Source organism: Triplophysa rosa, linkage group LG7 (assembly GCF_024868665.1).
Source record: "Triplophysa rosa linkage group LG7, Trosa_1v2, whole genome shotgun sequence".
NCBI lineage: Eukaryota > Metazoa > Chordata > Actinopteri > Cypriniformes > Nemacheilidae > Triplophysa > Triplophysa rosa.
In genome coordinates, this window is record NC_079896.1 from 21,422,916 (window position 1) to 21,443,839 (window position 20,924).

Consider the following 20,924-nt stretch of genomic DNA (forward strand, 5'->3'; position numbering starts at 1 on the left):
CAAAAAATTAACCATAAAATCACAAAAATGTCACATTTACATGAATACATCTAATATCTACCATTGCCAGTTCAGAACATGCTATGCTGTTAAACATTGTAAAATCATACACATTTTGGAAAAAAAGAATTTTTTTAAGATTTCATTAAATTATCATGAGTTGGTCAAACATCAATAGTCTGCTGTAAGCATTTACAATTTTTATGAACGTAATTTTTTAACCTTTATTTGCACTAATAATTCAATACAAAATATATAGCAAAAACTATTATTTATTTATTTATATTAAAAATTTATCAACAAAACAAAAAGCACCATCAAAAATGAAAAAAACACGAAAGAACAAAGAGAGGTTACAAATTAAACAGTTACAAACAGATATACATTTATTTAAAATACAAATGTTGTTTTGACGGCTTTATTGTTTTTAGATTTAGACATTACATCTATGCACATTTTAATCTCCTTTTCAAGTGTTGTAAACAAAAGCTTGCCATTCATAAATCTGCACTTGTGAATATAGAATTTAGATAGAAATAATATGTATATTAAAACCAACAACCTTTAAATAATGTTCGTTAACATGAAATCCTAAAATGATATGCTTATAAGATAAATAAAATGTTTTCAACATTTTCTATTTTTATGAACTAAAATGAATTTTAGATTTTAATGGTTGCCCAATGTATGGGAATTTGGGATTTTGCAATGTTATCGGTTGCCTTTATGCCAAGCTATCGGAAACTGAGGCGACTAGATGAGAAACAGAGTCTCTGATTCCCTCTGCTGCCATCATCAGCATCTCTTTCTCCATACAGACAGATCCTGTTGCAGAAAAAAACAAAAACAATAATTCTTATTAGAAAAATATTTACTGCATAGGTATAGAGACAAACATACAAAATGTTTGTATCATACAAACATGATGCAAAATGTAAATAATTCTAAAAATATTAAACGATGAATACATACAAATATAGTAATAAACAGACCTGTGGGTGTGCACAAAGAGAGCTCATTTCTCAGTCGCTGTACAAGTTCACAGAGTTCCTCTTCTGTGTCTGAGTCATCTGAGACAGAATGTTCTTTCAGTGCAAAAGCATAGATTCCTGGCTGATGTACAGAAAGATCCTGTCGTTCATGCAATAGCTCCTCCTCTAGCCCCTCCCCCTCTACCTCCTCAGTAACCGTATGCAGTTCCTGCATCAAGACGCTGTCTGTGTCATCCAGATTTGTGCAGATGTCTTCCGATACCGCATAAACAGTCCCCTGCTTCACTTCTTTACTTCCCAGATCTATTACGTGTTCCCAATGGCCATTTCTCTCGTCTTCAAGCTCTTCCTTTTCACTGGAGATGTCACGAGGTGGGGTCCATTCATTCTCACTGATGTGGTCATCATCTTGTTGAGGAAGATTTACATGAGAATCCAAATTGATTGCGAGATCATTTCGGTCCCTCAGACTCAACACCTGACATGACTAACACAAATCAAGAACTGTCATATAAGGTCATTTCATAACTGCAGGTACATTCCATGTCAGCGGGGCATATTTTTGATATACAGTCATCAAACAGTACGAAATTATATTTCGCCCAATCACACCACTACATGTGGAAAAGGCCATATCCTATCTTATGTTACAAATTTTGTAAAGTTGCTCATTGTATTCTGCATTTAAGCATGAAAATAATTAAAATAATTTCATTGTTTTTATTCAATAATATTAGATAATCAAGACATTGGGCATGTTCTTTAAAAATACGTTTTTACTGTGACATAAGCCTCACAATGTTTTTAAAACATCATCTGATAAAATAAACTATATGCATATTTATGCATCAAAAATGTCTACCAAGTTACTGTCAACTGTGTTACCCAGTAAAGGTAAAAATATGAGATAAAGGTAAAAAAAATCCAGAACCAAAAAACCCTAAAATGGATAACAGTATACAAAATCATCCTTCATTCTACTCCGTCCAAAAACAGTCGGTAATAGTATGTCATTATAAATCATTCCATCTTACATGTCTGACTCTGTCTAGTTCATCCTCCAGATGTTGGTTATGTTGGCTCAGCGCCTCCACCATGGTCTTCAACTCGGTGCATTTGTCCCCCAGTGAATCATGCTCTGACTGGGCCGCAACTCTCCATACCTGAAACTCTTTCTCCAGGAGCCTGCTCATCACATGAACCCAACAAATACAGACACAAGAATATAAGAAACGGTTGAAAAAAATGAAATGACATTTTATTAACTCAGACTTGCATGACTTTCTGCCTAAGGACGACTCACCACTTGTCTCTCTGCATCTCTCTCATGGCTTTCTGGGTAACACTGAGGTCTTTTTGGAGAATAGACGTTTCTTTCTATAACAGAAAACATATCCACGTTGTCAAACTCTAAAAAGAAAAGCATGTAATGTACTCTGAGATGATGGAGGTAGGATACCTGAACTGTCTCTGTGTCTTCAGTCTGCAGACTTTTAGACTAGACTGTAAGCACAACAGGGGCAGCGGTCACGCCTGATTCAGATCCTCCTGGTGTGTCTGGAGCTTCTACTGGCTGCTGAACTGGAGTAGGTGCACTGAAGAGATGCAGAGATACATGCAATTATCGTATGTTTAATATTTCCTGCACACAGACGAATATACAAATGCAAAATCTTTACATGTATTGCAGCTCAGCGCTGGATCCTGCTCTCAGAGCTCTCTGTGTCCTCTCTGCGTCTCTCCGGGTGTGATGTCGAGGAAGCAAAGCACGTCGAGCACTGGAGGCCAGTGATGTCACTGACTCTTTCCATGACGGCTGAACAAAACACAACACACATTCTACATTGCAGTTAAAGAATATATTAATACAACTATTCAATAGTTCACCCAAAATAGGAAAATTCTGCCTTCGTTTACGCTCTTTTAAACCATGACGTTTTTGTTCATATAGTCAAATCATCGGGGCAACCAAAACAACATTGCTTTTCATTGTGTGAAGAACTACACAGACATTTTGAATGTTTTATTTACCGTTTAGCAAATGAAAGATATGCATGTTTTTGAAACTACAGGGTTCTATTGCTTTAGGATAATATGTATGTTCAATTTTTTACATGTATGTAATGTGCTTTTTAGAGAGCAAACCTGTGTGCAGTATTCCAGTATGGGATGGGAGGGTTTGTGCTTCTTGCTGCCTCTCTAGGTTAAAAAGCAGCTCTGGCAGAGATGTGTGTTCAGACACTTCAGACAGCGATACCTGAGGAGAGGCTATGTAAGACTTCATTCACTTGAATTGAGAATGACGTCTGAATTTGGATCTGAGTACAGTATAATTAACATGGAATTAAGTTTATACAACTGTCATTTTTAAAAATACATTCCATTAGTCAGTATAACTTTACCACCAACATTTTCCCAATAACATAAACAAGTCACCATAAAATGAAAAATGAACCATTATTTTCTATGGAATAATGCTGTTTATTATAAATGAGCTATCCTTGCAGGCCATTCTGTTTCATTATTCACGTGCCTGCATATTTAGAGACTACTTCAGTTTTGCATGTATTTTGACCATTCCAGTCCAGTCCAGTGTCTGTTGAATTTCAACAGAAACAAATTTTAGGAGTGACATATTAAAGGGATACTTCACCCAAAAATGTCAATTCTGTCATCATTTACTCACCTTCGAGTTGTTCCAAATCTGTATAAATTTCTTTGTTCTGATGAACACAGAGAAAGATATTTGGAAGAATGCTTATAATCAGACAGATTTTGCCCCCCATTGACTATCATAGTAGAAAAAATACAATAATAGTCAAAAGTGCCCCAAAACTGTTTGCTGTCCTACATTCTTCAAAATGTCTTCTTTTGTGTTCAACAGAACAAAAAAATAATTGCAGATTTTTTCCTACTATGGTAGTCAACAGGGGGAAAAATCTGTCTGGTTACAAGCATTCTTCCAAATATCTTCCTCTGTGTTCATCAGAACAAATAAATGTATACAGATTTGGAACAACTCGAAGGTGAGTAAATGACAGAATTTTCATTTTTGGGTGAAGTATCCCTTTAAATAAAAATCTGGCTCATTCCATCATACAGTATATTCATATAAAACATTAGTATTGTGTTGTTTAAACATGAATATGAACTTGTTTTCTTTGCATAAATCAAGATCTGAAACATTACATTGTTTTGCTATTTTGACCAGTTTGTCCTGTTCGAATTTTCTACAAATGCAAATAAAAAACAATATTTTGATTTGGAATTCGGTAGAAATGTTGTCACTGGTTCACAGAATAAAACAAAATGAGTTTACCTAAATGTGTACCTATACATAGTAAATTCAGATACGCTGAACATCATTTTAAAGTGATCTTTTACTTTTTTCTGTGGCTGTATACGTCAACGTTTGGAAGAAAAAACCAGCGCAACTTCCATTTCATGCCGACTTGCCTCAACGTTCAAATGCCAAAACACCTAATTGCGCACTGATCATTTACTTACAGTATATATACCGAACGTTTTAGCAATATGTATTTTGGATATAGTTACAAAAAATACACTTTGTGGTTTTGGTTGTCAAAAGGAAAACCTCTCCCACATACCTGAGGCCAGTGATGGGAAATGCTTTACATGTGTGACAGCGAACTCTATGATGTACAGTCTCACTCACTGAGAGTCTGTAAAGAGTGGAGAGCCACAACAACAGACGAGGTTCTGACTGTAGCCAGCTGAGAAAATGTTCTTCGGTCACACTTACATCGATTACCTGAGAGAAAAAACAAACTAAAAGTCCGTTTTGAGGATGTTTACAGTACATGGGAATAAACAAGGGTGATGTAGCCTAGTGGTGTTAAAAGAACGGTTTGAAGAGTTGGAGGAGAAATTAATGCTTCGGTAATACGTGTACTGTAAGTGTATTAAAATATCAGCAAAATGACTCATATTAATGAGATGTTTATAGAAAATACTAGAGATGCACCGACTGCAATTTTCTTTGCCGATTCCGATTTCCGATTTTATTTCAAGTGAAACCTGCCGATTCCGATTTTTGCTGATTCCGATTTTCTATCCACAAACTATAATTGACAGTATACTGTATATAAATAATAATAACTTTTCAATACACATTTTTTTTATTTTCATTGAATAAATGATTGAACATTACAATTTCCCCAAATTTCCCTAAATGCAGTTCTCCAAGCTGCATTAAATTACAGAATCTTCTCTTTCCCAAACAACTCTGTGACTGAAAAGAAGTAAAAATAATAAAATATAACTAAACATATCACTTAATTTACCTTTTTCATTTTTGTACTCATCTCACAAAAGTCTAAGATAACAATAAAATACTTCAACTTTATTCTCGTCTGTTTCCGTTTATGAAACTAACATTGCTTTATTTCATTTATTCTGAAATGTAAAATAAATTGTCTTTATCTTGGGTCTGTAGTATTAAAAGAAGTGGGTTGATTTTTGCTGCAACTTCAATAAAAAAGTTAAAAATCTTATGAGTGAATTCTACTGTTTTTTGTGTTAGTAAAGAACTCAATCACATATATTGGTTGATTTATTCATTTTTTTATATTTTGGATTTTTAAAAACAAGTAGAAGTCGTGTTGAATGTCATTTTACCTAGGTGAAATGACCACAGTTTTAACGTAAGACAAGGAATCGGGATGAATGGAATTTACGTTTGTTTTACACAGAGTGAACCACTTCAATATCAGTTTAGCATGTGTCAGAGTTTAGCATGATGCTAATAGCATCACTGTTAGCATACATACTCCATGTATACAGAGCAGCGAGAGATGAACTACAGTCTGTACAGTACATGATGCGTGTGCACGCGCGAGCAGTCAGCGGACATGAGAGATGCGCGTCAGTCAGCAGAGACCGGTACCGGTGGACACACATGCGAGTATAAACGAGCCATGAAAGACAAGCTGTGCGCGCGCACGTTTACATGTTTACTTGCGGCTTTGAGTGTACTGACGGCTGTGACGTTCTTGCCCGCATCACGAGCAACAGAAGATCGGCTTGGAATCGGCGAGACGTGAGACTGACCGGCCGGTCACCGGTCGATCATACGAAAAACCGGCCGATTCCGATCTCTGTCCGGTCAATCGGTACACCTCTAGAAAATACTGTACCCCATTAAAACAGGAGGCCACTGCAGTATCAACATGACCAAACACATGGTTCTCTTGAACCGCTGCTGGAACCTAAACACACAAACGTTAGTTAGAAATTGGCTGAAATATTTGTTAGGGACTCTAATTCATTTGTCTTTTTCACCTGACTGAGGTCATCCAGCAAGACTCTGAGTCCAGTTCGACTGATAGTGCCACTGTCACTATCCTGATTCCCAATGTACTGGAACAAATCTATGAAGACACAACCCGTGATTAAAAAATTACAGTCCCTATTAAATCTCTTGTATGTATACAAAAAAGCTCAAGGTTTGCATCCTAGAAGAGAGAAATTGTCAATTTGAAAAACGTAAATCTACTAAAACTTCATTTGAGCATATAGACAGATAATACAGCTTATAAAGCTTGACAATGGTGGATATAACCTCACAAAAACAGTGTGCGTATGTGTGTAATAAACATCATTGTGTAAGTAAACATGGTACAGACCTCTATGTTTAGCTGTAAGAGTGTCTCCAGAAAGAGCGATCAATGCCGCCTCCACTGACCGGAGCAGGATAACACCAGTCTGCTCTCTAACAGAAAAACCTAAAGTTACACACAAACACACAAATGCAAAGACACGTCATGTTGAATCGGTTGTCATCATCACTCACCTGTCAAACAGCTTAAAGAGGAGTCTGGTGGTTTGATCTGTGGCTTCACGTACGGCTTGACCAGATAGTTCCTCTGAAATGTTCTGAAATAACCGTTGAAGACTCTGTTGTACATCCTCCTGAGAAAGTCTAACCATTGGATCTCCAGATCTGTTTAGAGTATTTAAAACTGGATGCAGATGCTGCAGTGTCACCAGGTGCACTGACACGCAAGTTTGATAAGAAACACACAAGATATATGTTATAATTTTATAATGTCCTTACTACAGCTAAAGAAGAGAACGTGCAGGAAATGTGTATTTGGCAGAAACACAAACACTGAACGACTCACTTTGACACAGTTTCTGTAATGAGCGGAGCTTCAGTGCAGCGCGATACACCACAGGACGAACCTCATTCAGACCTAATATGGAAGAAATAGATAAACTGATATATAAAACCGACCATAAATAAACAAACAAACAAACAAACAAACAAACAGAAGGTTAATTGTAAGTGCATTACAAACAGGATCTTTAAAAAGTGTGCTCTGAAAATATGAAAAAATAATTTTGAAAATGATAGCACTGACCTGCATTTGATATACAGTGCATGCACAAAATGCAGACAACAAAAATTTAATGAGAAGATAAAGAATGCCCTCATAATCAAACAAAAAACAACACAACACCAGTTTGGTAATGCATCAGTGCTGAAAGAATTCTATCAGGGGTTTAATATGAAAAAATTAAACATAGACTTACCAATGTAATGCAGCTCCATAACAGTCAAGATCCTGAAACGGGTTATCATCCTTTTTAATACAACGTATTTGTCAAGCCAACATCAACAACATCTGCCTTTCTTACATATTACGTTACATGAATTATTATAATGCAATCGATTATTGTCACATTTACAAAAAGAACAAATGTGCTGCTTACCTAAACCTTATGGCAAAGAACTCTTTTTTTTGCGTCTTGTTACCAGCAGGACTTATTTTCTAAACTTGCATACACAAGCTGACACATTAACCTGGTTTGTATTACTTATTGTAAATAATGTATGAACACAGAGGTTTTATTTCACGCAGTCCATGTCAACACTGTAGGTTAATATTAGGCTACTGACTCTTTGTATATAGGCTTTACCTACAGTATTCACAAATAAATATGACATAAGACAACAAACTGTTACAGAACATCAGTTTAGTGCTGGAAAGAACAGCTAAAATGATCTTGATCCAAAACATCCCGAAACTAAAACGCATATTAGAAACTCTTCTGAATTTCAACATTATAGGAGTATTTTTAGATTTCATTTTTATTTTGAGCTCTTATTGGCTGATATTTCTTCATTATTTAGTCCAAGTTTTATACTTAAAATTTTATTCAATAACTAATCTAAACCATATCAGATATGAAATCTTTTGAAATTTACGGTTCATTTAACACTCATGTAACTTTAATGCACTGAAGATGTCAACAGATTTAGTCCTGATATACAAATGTACAGTAAGAGCATACATACAGCAAGAGGGGATTCTAGAGATGTGACTGGTGCTGTTATAAACTGCCATGATCCTAAACATGCCAAATATTAAACCTTTGTTATTGATGGTCCATATCTCTGAGTGAAAATATAGTTAAACATAAATGTTTGAATTTATAAAGTATTTAATTGTTTTTGTATTTAATTTCATTGTTTTTTAATGTGTTGAGTTGACGTTACCTCTGCATATTAATTAAGAAGATGAATAGAGTGACCATTGATCAAGCAAATCAAGTTTGAGAGCAGTTAAGACAATAAACACATTTCATTTTAAATTAGTAATGCCAACTAAAAATAACAAATGCTTTTATAATGCTTTTAACCTGTTGCGTAAAGGGATAGTTCACCCAAAAATGAAAATTCTGTCATCATTTACTCACCTTCAGATTGTTCCAAACCTGTAAAAATGTCTTTGTTCTGCTAAACACAAAGGACGATATTTGGAAAAATGTCAGTAACCAAACAGATCTCACCCCCCATTGACTCCTATAGTATTTATTTTCCCTACTATGTCAGTAAATGGGGGATGAACATTTGTACAGGTTTGGAACAACCAGAATTTTCATTTTTCGGTGAACGGTCCCTTTAAATAATCTATAATGTAGTAATATTACAATCATTAACTCTTTACCTTGTTAATCACAGCAACCAATGAAGCTGATGAGCATCAGCTGAATCAGATAACAGGAAGCTTCAAATGGAAGCCGCAAGCATCTATCAGCCACTGTAGCTTTTCAGAAGGAGCTGTTGTGCTCAAAGTTCAAACAGGTAATTTTACAATAACGTTCCTTCTTCATCTATGTAGTTTGATGTAAACTTGACCTTCTTTATTAATCAATTGAATATCTGATCGTTTGCATTTGTTGATTTTGTTGATTTTAAATCTACAGTATCATGTTTTTCTTAAAACAAGTCCAGCCCACCTACATTATGTCCATCTGCAACTGACACGTGATATTCTACTGTAAACGCTCACAAATCAACAATGTCCAGTCAGTTCAAGTACACTTGCAACCCAACAATTTCCACAAAAGAAAGCTCTTCCCATCTAAACACCTCATACCAGAGAGTAAGTACAAAAATCTCAAAAGGTGGAAGGGGAAACTCAAATTGCATGTTTGTTGAATGATTGTAAAGTTACAGTAATACAAGTTTGTTTGTTTTTCTCTGTGCAGGTGAACATCAAGACGGGGTTAATTCAAAGTCAAAGAAACTTCAGTGCTGACAAAACTGCAACTTTCGAGCCAAACTGTGTGGAATGACAACATTACAATGGGATGCTGGTATTTAATCTCAAATGTTTCCATTCATCAATCTAAAGGAAGGAGTTTTATCTACACAACAAAAGACACTGAAGTGTCTCCGCTCAATTGCCATGGTGAAACATGCCCGGTAAAACACCACTTCCCACAAACTCGCACTCACTGCAGATATAATTGGCGAACTCTGCAGATCTCTATTAATTAATGTTCCAGTAAATTCTACCACACTGCAGCCTCTAACTCTCACCATACGCCAGGACGTACCTCAAATAACACGATCACCATCTCCTGCACAGTACAAAACCTTTCTTTTTTTTTTTGTATTCCAAAATAATTTTACTTCAACACGTTTTTATTGTTGCACTGTTTGTTCACTACTAAAATTGCACAATTTTTACAATCATGAAGGCACTTGTACACACACTGCATGCCTACACATTTATGAGCATCTGCATTTTAAAGACACACTTGCAATGCACACACTTTACTTACTAATGTGTGTATGTTTACAAACTTGACTGTAAATATTACCTTGAATTATTAAATTGCTGTATTTTATATTCTGTACTGTTGTAAAATGTCTAATCTTCACAGCATTTCAATGCACATCTTGTGAATGACAAATAAACTTGAGCATTTCATGCTTAAACGTTCTAGAAGTCCGATTTGACAGTTTATATTTCTGTTTTATTTGTAATCGAAGACCTGAGAGCATTCACATGCAAACGCATTGTATTGACCCAGGCCCGGATTAACACGGCGTAGTGCCCGGCCTAGGGTGACCCTATTTGAAGTGTCCCCCCAACTCGCATGTTAGTGTAACATGAACATATCATACTAAATGTTTTTTTCCATCATAAATGGCATGTATGAGGACAACATGCAAAACCATACGTCTAAAAAACATTGCAAACATACCAACAGCTGAATTCAGCACCACAGAGAGCACATCAGTGAAGCACTCACACAATGAACTTTACAAGCATCTCTAACTAACAAACAACAACCAATGTACACAAACGGTGATGTACATAATCCTATGCAGAACAAAATCCACATGGAGATTTAATGTATGTTGTACGGGACCTTAAATTTAGATTAGCTTTCAACAAATTCATTCGGTACAGAGATTTAACTTCAACATATTTTTCTAGTAAACCATCACATATTTGTCCAGAAATAATGGTAATCTTTAGCAGAACATCCTTTTTTCTAGACTTTGTTCATGCAAAATCGTTAATTAAATCCTCAACGTCCATTCCCTTGAATAGTTCGGATTCAATAGCAAGCAGGGAGAGCGCAGACTGCCGCTTCTGTCTCATGGTTGTAATGAGTTCATTCTTTACTCTTTTAAATTGAGAGAACGATCTCTCTCGCCCTCGCAGTTGGTAACGGGAAGGGTTAAGAACAGTCTGAGTGCAACACGTAGTAATTTAGCAGACGCTTAGTTTTATCCAAAGCGATTTACAAACTGAGAAACAAAATCAATTACAACGCGCACATGGTTACCGCTTTTGCCAACTAATCCCGTCGTACTGGTTGATGCATTCGTTTCGCTGCCTTCTGCTGGTGATGCCGATGTCTTTTCTTCATTTCTATGAAAGAAACTTGATATTGCAGGTAAATTTCGAAGGGTGGCTGTGTGTCGTGATGCCTTCTCTTTTTTTAAATTTACGTTTTGCACAACCGCTAAAATGATGCCTATCCATTATAAATTGGGGAGCCCTGACTGGGGGAGGGGGAAAATACACTGTGACGTGTACCAATGTCAATTCTTTATATGTATATATTTTATATTCTCTCTCTGTTTATATTGTAAAATTAATTTTGTCATTTTGTATATGCATTTCTTCCAGCAAAGTAATAAAAATATTTTAAAGGTCTAGTCATTACCTTAATCACTTGGTGTCCCCTATTGGCTGGTGCCTCAGGGCAATCGCCCAATCCCGTCTATGGATAATCCGGTGTGACCAAAACGTTCAACTGCAGATATGTCTTATTATTTTACGGCATCAAAACTAGGTGCTACAACTGTACTGTACACAACACCTCTAAATGTGTTTTAAATAACAAACATTAACGGTTACTGCAAAGCCATATATTCAATATTACAAAGTGAACAAGTTATGTTCTAACCATGTACCTTTAACGGACATTATCTTTTATTATTATGGATGGATGGATGTATATTTTATTAATCAGAGGAGAAAACTCTGTCAAAAATCAAAATCAATCTATTTTCAGTCATGACAAATTATTTTCTGTCCTGGAATAATAACGGGGCGTTTTTGTACTCCATGTAGTTACAATAACCGAAGTCGTTTGAGAAATATAAAAGTTTCGTACTTTTATTCTGAATACCCCACCCACTGTCTCCCAACATGGCGGACACGATGATGTATGACAGAAACGGACCATCGTGTGTCGATGTATGTCTACGGAACGCATATATGATAATCTAATCTAAAAACGAGTCTTAATGTATTGAATTATTATTAAAATGAATACATTCTAGTTTAAATATTTCACATTTTTTTAAATTAAGTTTCGATCCACATAACAGAAATCACCTTTACACCACAGACACGGCGAACAACAAAACGCAATTGTTCTTGTAATCGATACAGATGAACATTTATGAAGAAAAAGCGCTTTATTAAAGCAAATAAATTCAGGACTTCTCTCCTCAAAGACGCGAAAACAAACAATTCTCGTGGGAATTGGCCAATCGCGTTTATCCACTGACGCTGTAACTTGGCATTTGGAGTTCCATTGTGACGTAACGATTTTATCTGTCCTTAAAACAAGCATAACGCGTCTTACTTTGCTCATTCTGCAACTCGCTCGTTTACGGCTTACGGTTATTGACTAACTTCAGTTGACTTGCGGTGAAGATGGGTCAGAATATCTGTGGATGCGTTAAAGCTGACAGCGGAGACGATTCTAGTAGCGTGTACGGAGCGCTCCAACGTACACCTGCACGATCGACCGCGAATTCGCGAGATTGTTTAACTCCACCAGTCGGTTCAACTGATGGAGACGGATCTGCTAGAAGAGATGGAGTGAAGAAAAGGACATTTTGGAATTGGAGGAAAGGTCGAAAAGCAGGTCAGAGTGCTAATGAAGTAGCTGTTGTGCCCGCTGACAACAGTACCGAAGGTAAATAACACGACGCCATGTTACACGTATGTTAACGTTTAGGGTCAGATCGCTTCTGAATATATTTTACCTCTAATATTTTAGTATAAACTCATCAAAATTATGAAATAACACAAACGTAATTATGATAATTGTGTTGTGACTAGCCAAGTTCATCATCCTATCTATGTTGGGTCATTATAGGATACTCATTTTCCATGGTTTGATTCAAGTCCCTATTTTCAAAAACATTTAATTTAATAAAATTGTATTTTTCTAGTGGAAAAACGTTTAATTTAACACACCAAACTCTCATTTTAAATACATTACAATCAATGATCTGTTCGGCAATGTTTCTATTAACAATTCAAATGGATATTATTGAATATTAAATATTGATATTAATGAATATTAATTATGTTACATGATGTCTGCCAGGTAGTCCTAACTTCTTGGTTAAAAGGAAGACGTTACATGTTCCCTGGTGATTTAACAGATCCTCATCTGAGTGAAATTTGTGTAAAAGTTGCACCTCATAACTCAACTGTACACGTTTAATCAATAGGTTTGCCTAGTTATGTGAGCTTTCGGTGTTTCTGGAATATTATTTGATTTAATTGATCACTTGGGTTTGATATCTTCTACAGGTGAGACTTCAGGACAGCAGGTCAGTGTCGAGGTCCACCTCAATCAGGAAACTCTTGTCAGTGAGCCTGATGGAGATGGAAGCGGTAAGAGAGATGAAGTGAAGAAGAAGAAGAAGAGATTTTGGAAGTGGAGAAAAGGTCGGGAAGCTACTGAAGTAGCTGTTGTGCCCGCTGACAACAGTACCGAAGGTAAATAACACGACGCCATGTTACACGTATGTTAACGTTTAGGGTCAGATCGCTTCTGAATATATTTTACCTCTAATATTTTAGTATAAACTCATCAAAATTATGAAATAACACAAACGTAATTATGATAATTGTGTTGTGACTAGCCAAGTTCATCATCCTATCTATGTTGGGTCATTATAGGATACTCATTTTCCATGGTTTGATTCAAGTCCCTATTTTCAAAAACATTTAATTTAATAAAATTGTATTTTTCTAGTGGAAAAACGTTTAATTTAACACACCAAACTCTCATTTTAAATACATTACAATCAATGATCTGTTCGGCAATGTTTCTATTAACAATTCAAATGGATATTATTGAATATTAAATATTGATATTAATGAATATTAATTATGTTACATGATGTCTGCCAGGTAGTCCTAACTTCTTGGTTAAAAGGAAGACGTTACATGTTCCCTGGTGATTTAACAGATCCTCATCTGAGTGAAATTTGTGTAAAAGTTGCACCTCATAACTCAAATGTACACGTTTAATCAATAGGTTTGCCCAGTTATGTGAGCTTTCGGTGTTTCTGGAATATTATTTGATTTAATTGATCACTTGGGTTTGATATCTTCTACAGGTGAGACTTCAGGACAGCAGGTCAGTGTCGAGGTCCACCTCAATCAGGAAACTCTTGTCAGTGAGCCTGATGGAGATGGAAGCGGTAAGAGAGATGAAGTGAAGAAGAAGAAGAAGAGATTTTGGAAGTGGAGAAAAGGTCGGGAAGCTACTGAAGTAGCTGTTGTGCCCGCTGACAACAGTACCGAAGGTAAATGACATCACGTTATGAGTGTATGTAAAAGTTTAGGGTCAGATCACTTAGGAATATATTTTCCCCGTAATATTTTAGAATAAACTCATCAAAACTAATAAATAACACAAATGCAATTATCATGTTTTGACTAACCAAATTAAACAACAAAGAATAAAAGTTATTATTTGATATAATTGATCTCATGTTTGTTATCTTTCCCTTACAGATGAGATTTCAGTACAGCAGGTCAATGTAGCGGTCCTACCATCTCTAGACCGCTCCATGTCCAACTCCAGTGAGGACAGCTTCCACACGCCAGCTCTTTCTGTGGCTGACTTGCTTGTCGGCAACCGTCAGTCTCCGGTCCGGTCTGTGTCTGACTCGAGTGAGGACAGCTTCCACACGCCAGCTCTTTCTCTGGCTGACTTGCTTGTCGGCAACGGTCAGTCTCCGGTCCGATCCGTGTCCGACTCGAGCGAGGACAGCTCCCACACACCAGCCCTTACTTTGACTGATTTGCTTCTCGGCATCGCCCGGCCTCCATGCCATACGTGGTCCAACCTAAGTATTGACAGCATCCAGACTCCAGTGCGGTCGGGGTCCAACTTAAGTGATAATATCTCCCAACCTTCAGTCAGTTTGAGGACGTTGGTCGCGGATGATGACTTGAGTGTGGACATTGGGAGTGAGTTAACATCCGTGATGCTAAGACATCACACACATACACACTTTTCATAGAGTATCTGCACAACTGTGCCACTGTTTTAATGTCTTCTTCTGAACATTGTCCTTATCCTGATATAAAGAGGAACAATGTACTGAGCCTCTGATATTTGTCTCTGCTTAGACATAAATTAATCTTTCTCAACAGGATGGACTGACTCTTTGTTTATATGTAAGATTCAGGTTAAATTGAAAGGCAAGAATATATATATTACACAGCGAAAAAATCATATTTTTAACTGTATTTTTACTCACATAAAATATGAATTATAATCTTGCAAACTTTCAATCTTTTAACAGATGTAGAAGAAGTAAACTCCTGCCAGTATGAAATCGGCAAAATGCTGGGCGAAGGAGCTTATGGAGCTGTCTATGATGGGACCCGTGTGAAAGATGGCTTGAAGGTTAGATTTTTTAATATCTCACTCAATCCTTTGCAATCCTTCTTAATGTATCTTATGTCTATTATTTAGTTATGTCTTACTATTTCTGTTTAAAATGTTTAATACATCTGTTCAGGATTAATGCGTTGAACGACTTCTGCATGAATTCACTGTCAGTCTTTCCTACTCAAATCCCTGTTCTTTTTTGCTTTGTTTTGCTTTGTTGATCAGGTGGCAGTGAAATTTGTCAAGAAGTATACAGACATTGATTATATCAGCATTGTAAGTAGGCTATATTGATTGTATAAAAAGCAACATATACTGTGTGTATATATATATATATTTATAGTAGACCAAGTTTAATTGACATAAAGTTATAAAGTTATTGACATCACTTTGTAAAAATTCTTCAATTCTTCTAGCCCTGTCATCCTGAACCTCTTCCACGGGAGATCGCTCTTCTGATCCTCGCGACTAACGGAACCCCAGTTCCTGAAATCATCCAGCTTCTGGACTGGGAGGACAAATCTGACCACTATGTCATGGTCCTAGAATGTCCTTCTCCATGCCAGGATTTGCATTCCTTTGTTTATAGCAGAGGAGGAACAGTCACAGAGGATTTGGCACAGATTATCATGTGGCAGGCATCTAAAGCTGCATATGTATGCTGCGAGCGTGGCGTTTTCCACCGGGACATAAAACCGACTAACTTACTCATCAAAACAGACACGCTAGATGTCAAACTCATCGACTTTGGGTGCGGAGACATTTTTAAGAAATCGGCATACAAGAAGTACAAAGGTACGTATTAGCACTTAAAGCAGTAAGTGCGACTTTCAGACATTAAAACTAGATAACAGCATTTAGATTCAATACTGTGGTAATGCAGGTGGTGTAAATCAGATGAAATGTGTTTCCTCAAGGCACATGGGACTACCGCTGCCCTGAATCCTTCGACAATTTCAAGTACCACGCAGAGCCAGCGACAGTGTGGTCACTTGGGGTGACGTTGTTTGCGATGGTTTGCGGGGCTTTTCCAAGGCACCACACCCTGTGCGAGATGAAAAAGAATCAGTGGTCCAGAAATGGCTTGTCCCAAGGTGAGATCGTCATCAGGTCAACTGTAATTCCAAATTGTATGAAACAGTAAAACGACACATAGCAGAAAAAGGATAAACTGAGCCAAGTAGTTTGATAAAAGAATTTTTGAAAAACATAATCAATCAAAGAAAGGCGTAAATATGTGACATTCAAATAAAATTCACAGTTTCAGGTAATAACAGTCTCTTCCATCTTTCTGCACAGAACTCTGCAGCTTGATCCAGTCGTGTCTGCAGGAGGATCCAGACCAACGTATTCGTCTGAAAGATGTTCTTCTCCACGAGTGGTTTCGGGTACATCTTTTGTTTTTCATCTATTGTGAAATGTGAGGAAATCAAGTCAAACCTGTTGTCATATATTTAGACAATACCCCAGAAGTTATTTGTTTATTTCAGATCAATATATAGACGACAGCCCTTAGGACCACCAGAACTCTTCACGGCCGCCCCAGAGATTCTTGTCTGATGCTCCAGGATTCTTCAGTCCCAGAGGCAACCTGTTCTCCAACCCAAATGACAGTATAGTTTTGTTTTTCTCTTCGCTTACAAAAAACAAATGAGATTCAGCTTTGGAACTTGGAGAGAGCTGGCGTGCAGCCATATTGGATCTATAGAACACTTCACGAGACGTAAACACTGGTCCGGAAGCACTTCCAGTTTAATTTTTTATTTCAGTAATATTATTTTTTAAATCTTTTGTTCAAACATTTGTGTAGTGTTATAAAACTGAAACAGGAAGTTCTTTTGGACCAGCATTGTTTAGGTCTTCTGAAGTTGTCTATACATGTTCAAATTCGAACGAGACCTATTGTGTCTTGGCTAGATCAGCTCAAAAATTTGTAATTCCTTGCAAACATATCGTCTCGCTTTAGAAGTCTTATTAACCCCCTTGAGTCTTATAGATAACTTATAGATAACTGGATATATGGGATTTTAGAGCTTTAAAAACGGGGCACAATTCAACTTCGGACCAGTCAGGATTTTATTTAATATTACTTTGTTTTTGGCTGAAGTAAGACATATACCTCTATATAAGTTGGCCTAGAAGTAAATTATGGGGTAATTACATTTTTTGGGTGAACAATTTCTTTAAAGATCGGGTAACACACTCAGTTTCTGCCAATCTCATATTAATCTTGAGTACCTTTACTGTAGTATTGCATACGTCGTATCTTAGTAAAACGTACCCCAAATCAAACCTAAAATATACTTATACTACTATTTTTTTCTGTAAATATAAAATATAATGGTGGGAAAGAAAGAATTAAAGGGGTCATATGACACGGCTAAAACGAATATTATCGTTTGTTTTAGAAGGTTCAAAAACGCTATTTTCCACATACCGTGCATGTTTGTATCTCCTCTTTGCCCCGCCTCTCTGAAACGCGCTGATTTTTTACAAAGCTCATCGCTCTGAAAAGCGAGGTGTGCTATGATTGGCCAGTTAACCAGTGCGTCGAATACTGCAAGCGTGTGACGGAAATGTATCGTCTCTTACCATATTTGGAACATCAGGTTCCAAAGCAATTGTACTGACAGGTACACCCACCTTACTTGCGTATACATTTGGGCGGTCTTAGTCAAATCATACCACAAACTGGCGTAAATCTGTGGGGGTGTGGTTACTCAAGGCGTTTCAGGCAGGTCTGGGTGAGCATTCGCTTTTAGATAGAATGTATCTTTTGTTCCGACACTTTCATTTTTGCAATTTTACATGTCTAATACATGCGTGGGCAACTTATAAAACACCAAAGACAAAGAAAAACACGTATTCACGCCATATGAACCCTTTAAATGAACTAAAACTCCATAGACACGTCATGTCATATCTAAACTGTATGTAAACTATTGTTGGGTGGAAACGTTCACATCACTTTGTCAATCACTCTCTCCTGAACAGTGTGAACCTTCTCTTTTCACAGAAACATATCTGTAGGACTCGCGCAACAGAAAGAGAAAATGCGGATAAAAGAAATCTAATTAAATAATCTACGCTGTCATATGCTCATAAACTTATTTAAAATAACGTAATACAAACTCGCATTTTGTAGATTTGTAGAAGCTTTCACAGCTTCACAAAGCAAAATCCAAAATCAAAATGACAAATCTGAAAACGCAATATCAAATCTAAAAACAGAATAGCAAATCTTAAAACACAACAAACAATTCGAGAAACAAAATAACAAGTCAGAAACCACATCGACAAGTCAGAAAGCAAAACGACAAGTCAGAAAACACAACGACAAATCAGTCAAACAGGAAAAGGTAGGTATTTTGTTGAAATGGGATAGTTACTGCTGATTGGATGAAACTCCTGTCAATCAAGATATGCAGGACGCTCGATGTACTATGAGAAAGGACATGCATATGTGATACTGCGCATATTCATTGATTAAGGTTCAAAAGCCACATTTTGTTAATAAAGTTGAAACGGGCGATGCATTAGGAGTAGATGCGTGTCTGTTTCACACTGCATGCATGAGCAGAGTCTTCGCACGGCATGAGCCCTGAGCAGCACGCATAGACTGCCTGTGTACCATCCACGATCGTTTTCCCCTCACAAGATACATACAATATAAGCATATAACATGATATGTACTTTAATCTGTGTCCCCATGGGTTATGGTGAGAGAGTGACTGACGCGTTTGTTTTCGCTTATAAATATAAACATAAGCCTATAACAATAATGTGAAAACGCGCATCTGACGCGTGCGGTGTGGCTAAGTTGTTCTGAACGTCTCTTTATATTCGTTCACATTTTTTTACAGTTGTACAAACAAAACCATAGCAAAGTTATCGCTTTCCAGCTTGGCTTCACACATTGGCCGAGACGCGCAGCACCGCATTGCGTACACCGCACGCGTTTGATGCGCGTGTATAGGCTTATGTTTATATTTGTAAGCGAAACAAACGATCGCGTCAGTCACTCTCTCACCATAACCAACAGGGACACAGATTAAAGTACATATCATATCATATGCTTGTATTGTATCTTGTGAGGGGAAAACGATCGTGGATGGTACACAGGCAGTCTATGCGTGCTGCTCAGGGCTCACGCCGCGCGAAGACTGCTCATGCATGCAGTGTGAAACAGACACGCATCTACTCCTAATGCATCGCCCGTTTCAACTTTATTAACAAAATGTGGCTTTTGAACCTTAATCAATGAATATGTCAGCAGTAACTATCCCATTTCAACAAAATACCTACCTTTTCCGGTTTGACTGATTTGTCGTTGTGTTTTCTGACTTGTCGTTTTGCTTTCTGACTTGTCGATGTGGTTTCTGACTTGTTATTTTGTTTCCCGAATTGTTGTTGTGTTTTAAGATTTGCTATTCTGTTTTCAGATTTGTCATTTTGATTTTGGATTTTTTATTTTGCTTTTAGATTTGTTTTTAGTTTTGCAACTTGTTGTTTTGTTTTGCACTACAGTAGTGCATTACAGTAGTAAAGTCTTGAGGTCGCAAATGCATGAATAAGCTTTTCTGCGTCAGCAACACATAAAATATTTTGTAATTTGGCAACATTTCGTGGTATGATTTGACTAAGACCGCCCAAATGTATACGCAAGTGAGGTGGGTGTAGCTGTCAGTAAAGTTGCGTTGGAACCTGATGTTCCAAATATGGTAAGAGGCGTTACATTTCCGTCACACGCTTGCAGTATTCGACCAATCACTACGCACTGGTTAACTGGCCAATCATAGCACACCTAGCTTTGTTCAAAATCTGCGCGTTTCCCGAGAGGTGGGGCAAAGAGGAGATACAAACATGCACGGTATGTGGAAAATACAGCGTTTTTTAACCTTAAATCGTGTATACACATTGCATTACATCTAAAACAAACAATAATATTAGTTTTAGCCGTGTCATATGACCCCTTTAAAGCCCACCTTACGTGCGTATACATTTGGGCGGTCTTAGTCAAATCATACCACAAACTGGCGTAGATTTGTGGGGGTGTGGTTACACGAGGCGTTTCAGGCAGCTCTGGGTGAGCATTCGCTTTTAGATAGAATGTATCTTTTGTTCCGACACTTTAATTTTTGCAATTTTACATGTCTAATACATGCGTGGGAAACTTATAACACACCAAAGACAAAGAAAAACAAGTATTCGCGCCATATGACCCCTTTAAATGAACTAAAACTCCATAGACAAGTCATGTCATATCTAAACTGTATGTAGCCTATTGTTGGGTGGAAACGATCACATCACGCTGTCAATCACTCTCTCCTGAACAGTGTGAACCTTCTCTTCTCACACAAACATATCTGTAGGACTCGCGCAACAGAAAGAGAAAATGTAAAAGAAATCGAATTAAATAATCTACGCTGTCATGCGCTCATA

The 20,924-nt window shown here is 37.1% G+C and overlaps 2 protein-coding genes and 2 long non-coding RNA genes across 4 annotated transcripts in view; 3 read left to right on the plus strand and 1 right to left on the minus strand.

Annotated features, from left to right (window-relative positions):
- Positions 1-63: 63 nt before the first annotated feature.
- Positions 64-8,522, minus strand: dytn (dystrotelin). Its single transcript, XM_057338958.1, is given in 14 exon segments — positions 64-825; positions 993-1,470; positions 2,027-2,177; positions 2,296-2,369; positions 2,506-2,587; positions 2,672-2,808; positions 3,138-3,249; positions 4,601-4,764; positions 6,149-6,220; positions 6,294-6,371; positions 6,609-6,723; positions 6,805-7,006; positions 7,136-7,230; positions 8,515-8,522. Coding segments are annotated over 14 exon segments (1,869 nt in total). The 3' UTR covers positions 64-724.
- Positions 8,523-9,053: 531 nt separating this feature from the next.
- Positions 9,054-10,182, plus strand: LOC130557367 (uncharacterized). Its single transcript, XR_008963295.1, has 3 exons — positions 9,054-9,102; positions 9,225-9,403; positions 9,510-10,182. It is a non-coding gene; the product is annotated as an uncharacterized LOC130557367 (long non-coding RNA).
- Positions 10,183-12,490: 2,308 nt separating this feature from the next.
- On the plus strand, positions 12,491-16,984 carry LOC130557297 (uncharacterized). Its single transcript, XM_057338959.1, has 10 exons — positions 12,491-12,755; positions 13,319-13,570; positions 14,197-14,385; positions 14,597-15,055; positions 15,376-15,497; positions 15,708-15,758; positions 15,899-16,277; positions 16,400-16,576; positions 16,782-16,870; positions 16,973-16,984. The coding sequence occupies exons 1-10, from the start codon at positions 12,491-12,493 to the stop codon at positions 16,982-16,984; spliced, it is 1,995 nt and encodes a 664-aa protein (XP_057194942.1).
- Positions 16,985-18,206: 1,222 nt separating this feature from the next.
- Positions 18,207-20,924, plus strand: part of LOC130556430 (uncharacterized) — a 49,123-nt gene continuing 46,405 nt past the window's right edge. The window contains exon 1 of the long non-coding RNA XR_008963226.1: positions 18,207-18,226. This is a non-coding gene — a long non-coding RNA (uncharacterized LOC130556430). The remainder of the gene's footprint in view (positions 18,227-20,924) is intronic.

What these genes read in the sequence shown, in the direction of transcription:
- LOC130557297 (XM_057338959.1), top strand. Translation starts at nt 12,491, where the DNA reads ATGGGTCAGAATATCTGTGGATGCGTTAAAGCTGACAGCGGAGACGAT. An exon ending in CGCTGACAACAGTACCGAAG is followed by an intron (nt 14,386 to 14,596) that starts GTAAATGACATC and finishes TTTCCCTTACAG; the next exon opens with ATGAGATTTCAGTACAGCAG. An exon ending in GTGTGAAAGATGGCTTGAAG is followed by an intron (nt 15,498 to 15,707) that starts GTTAGATTTTTT and finishes TTTGTTGATCAG; the next exon opens with GTGGCAGTGAAATTTGTCAA.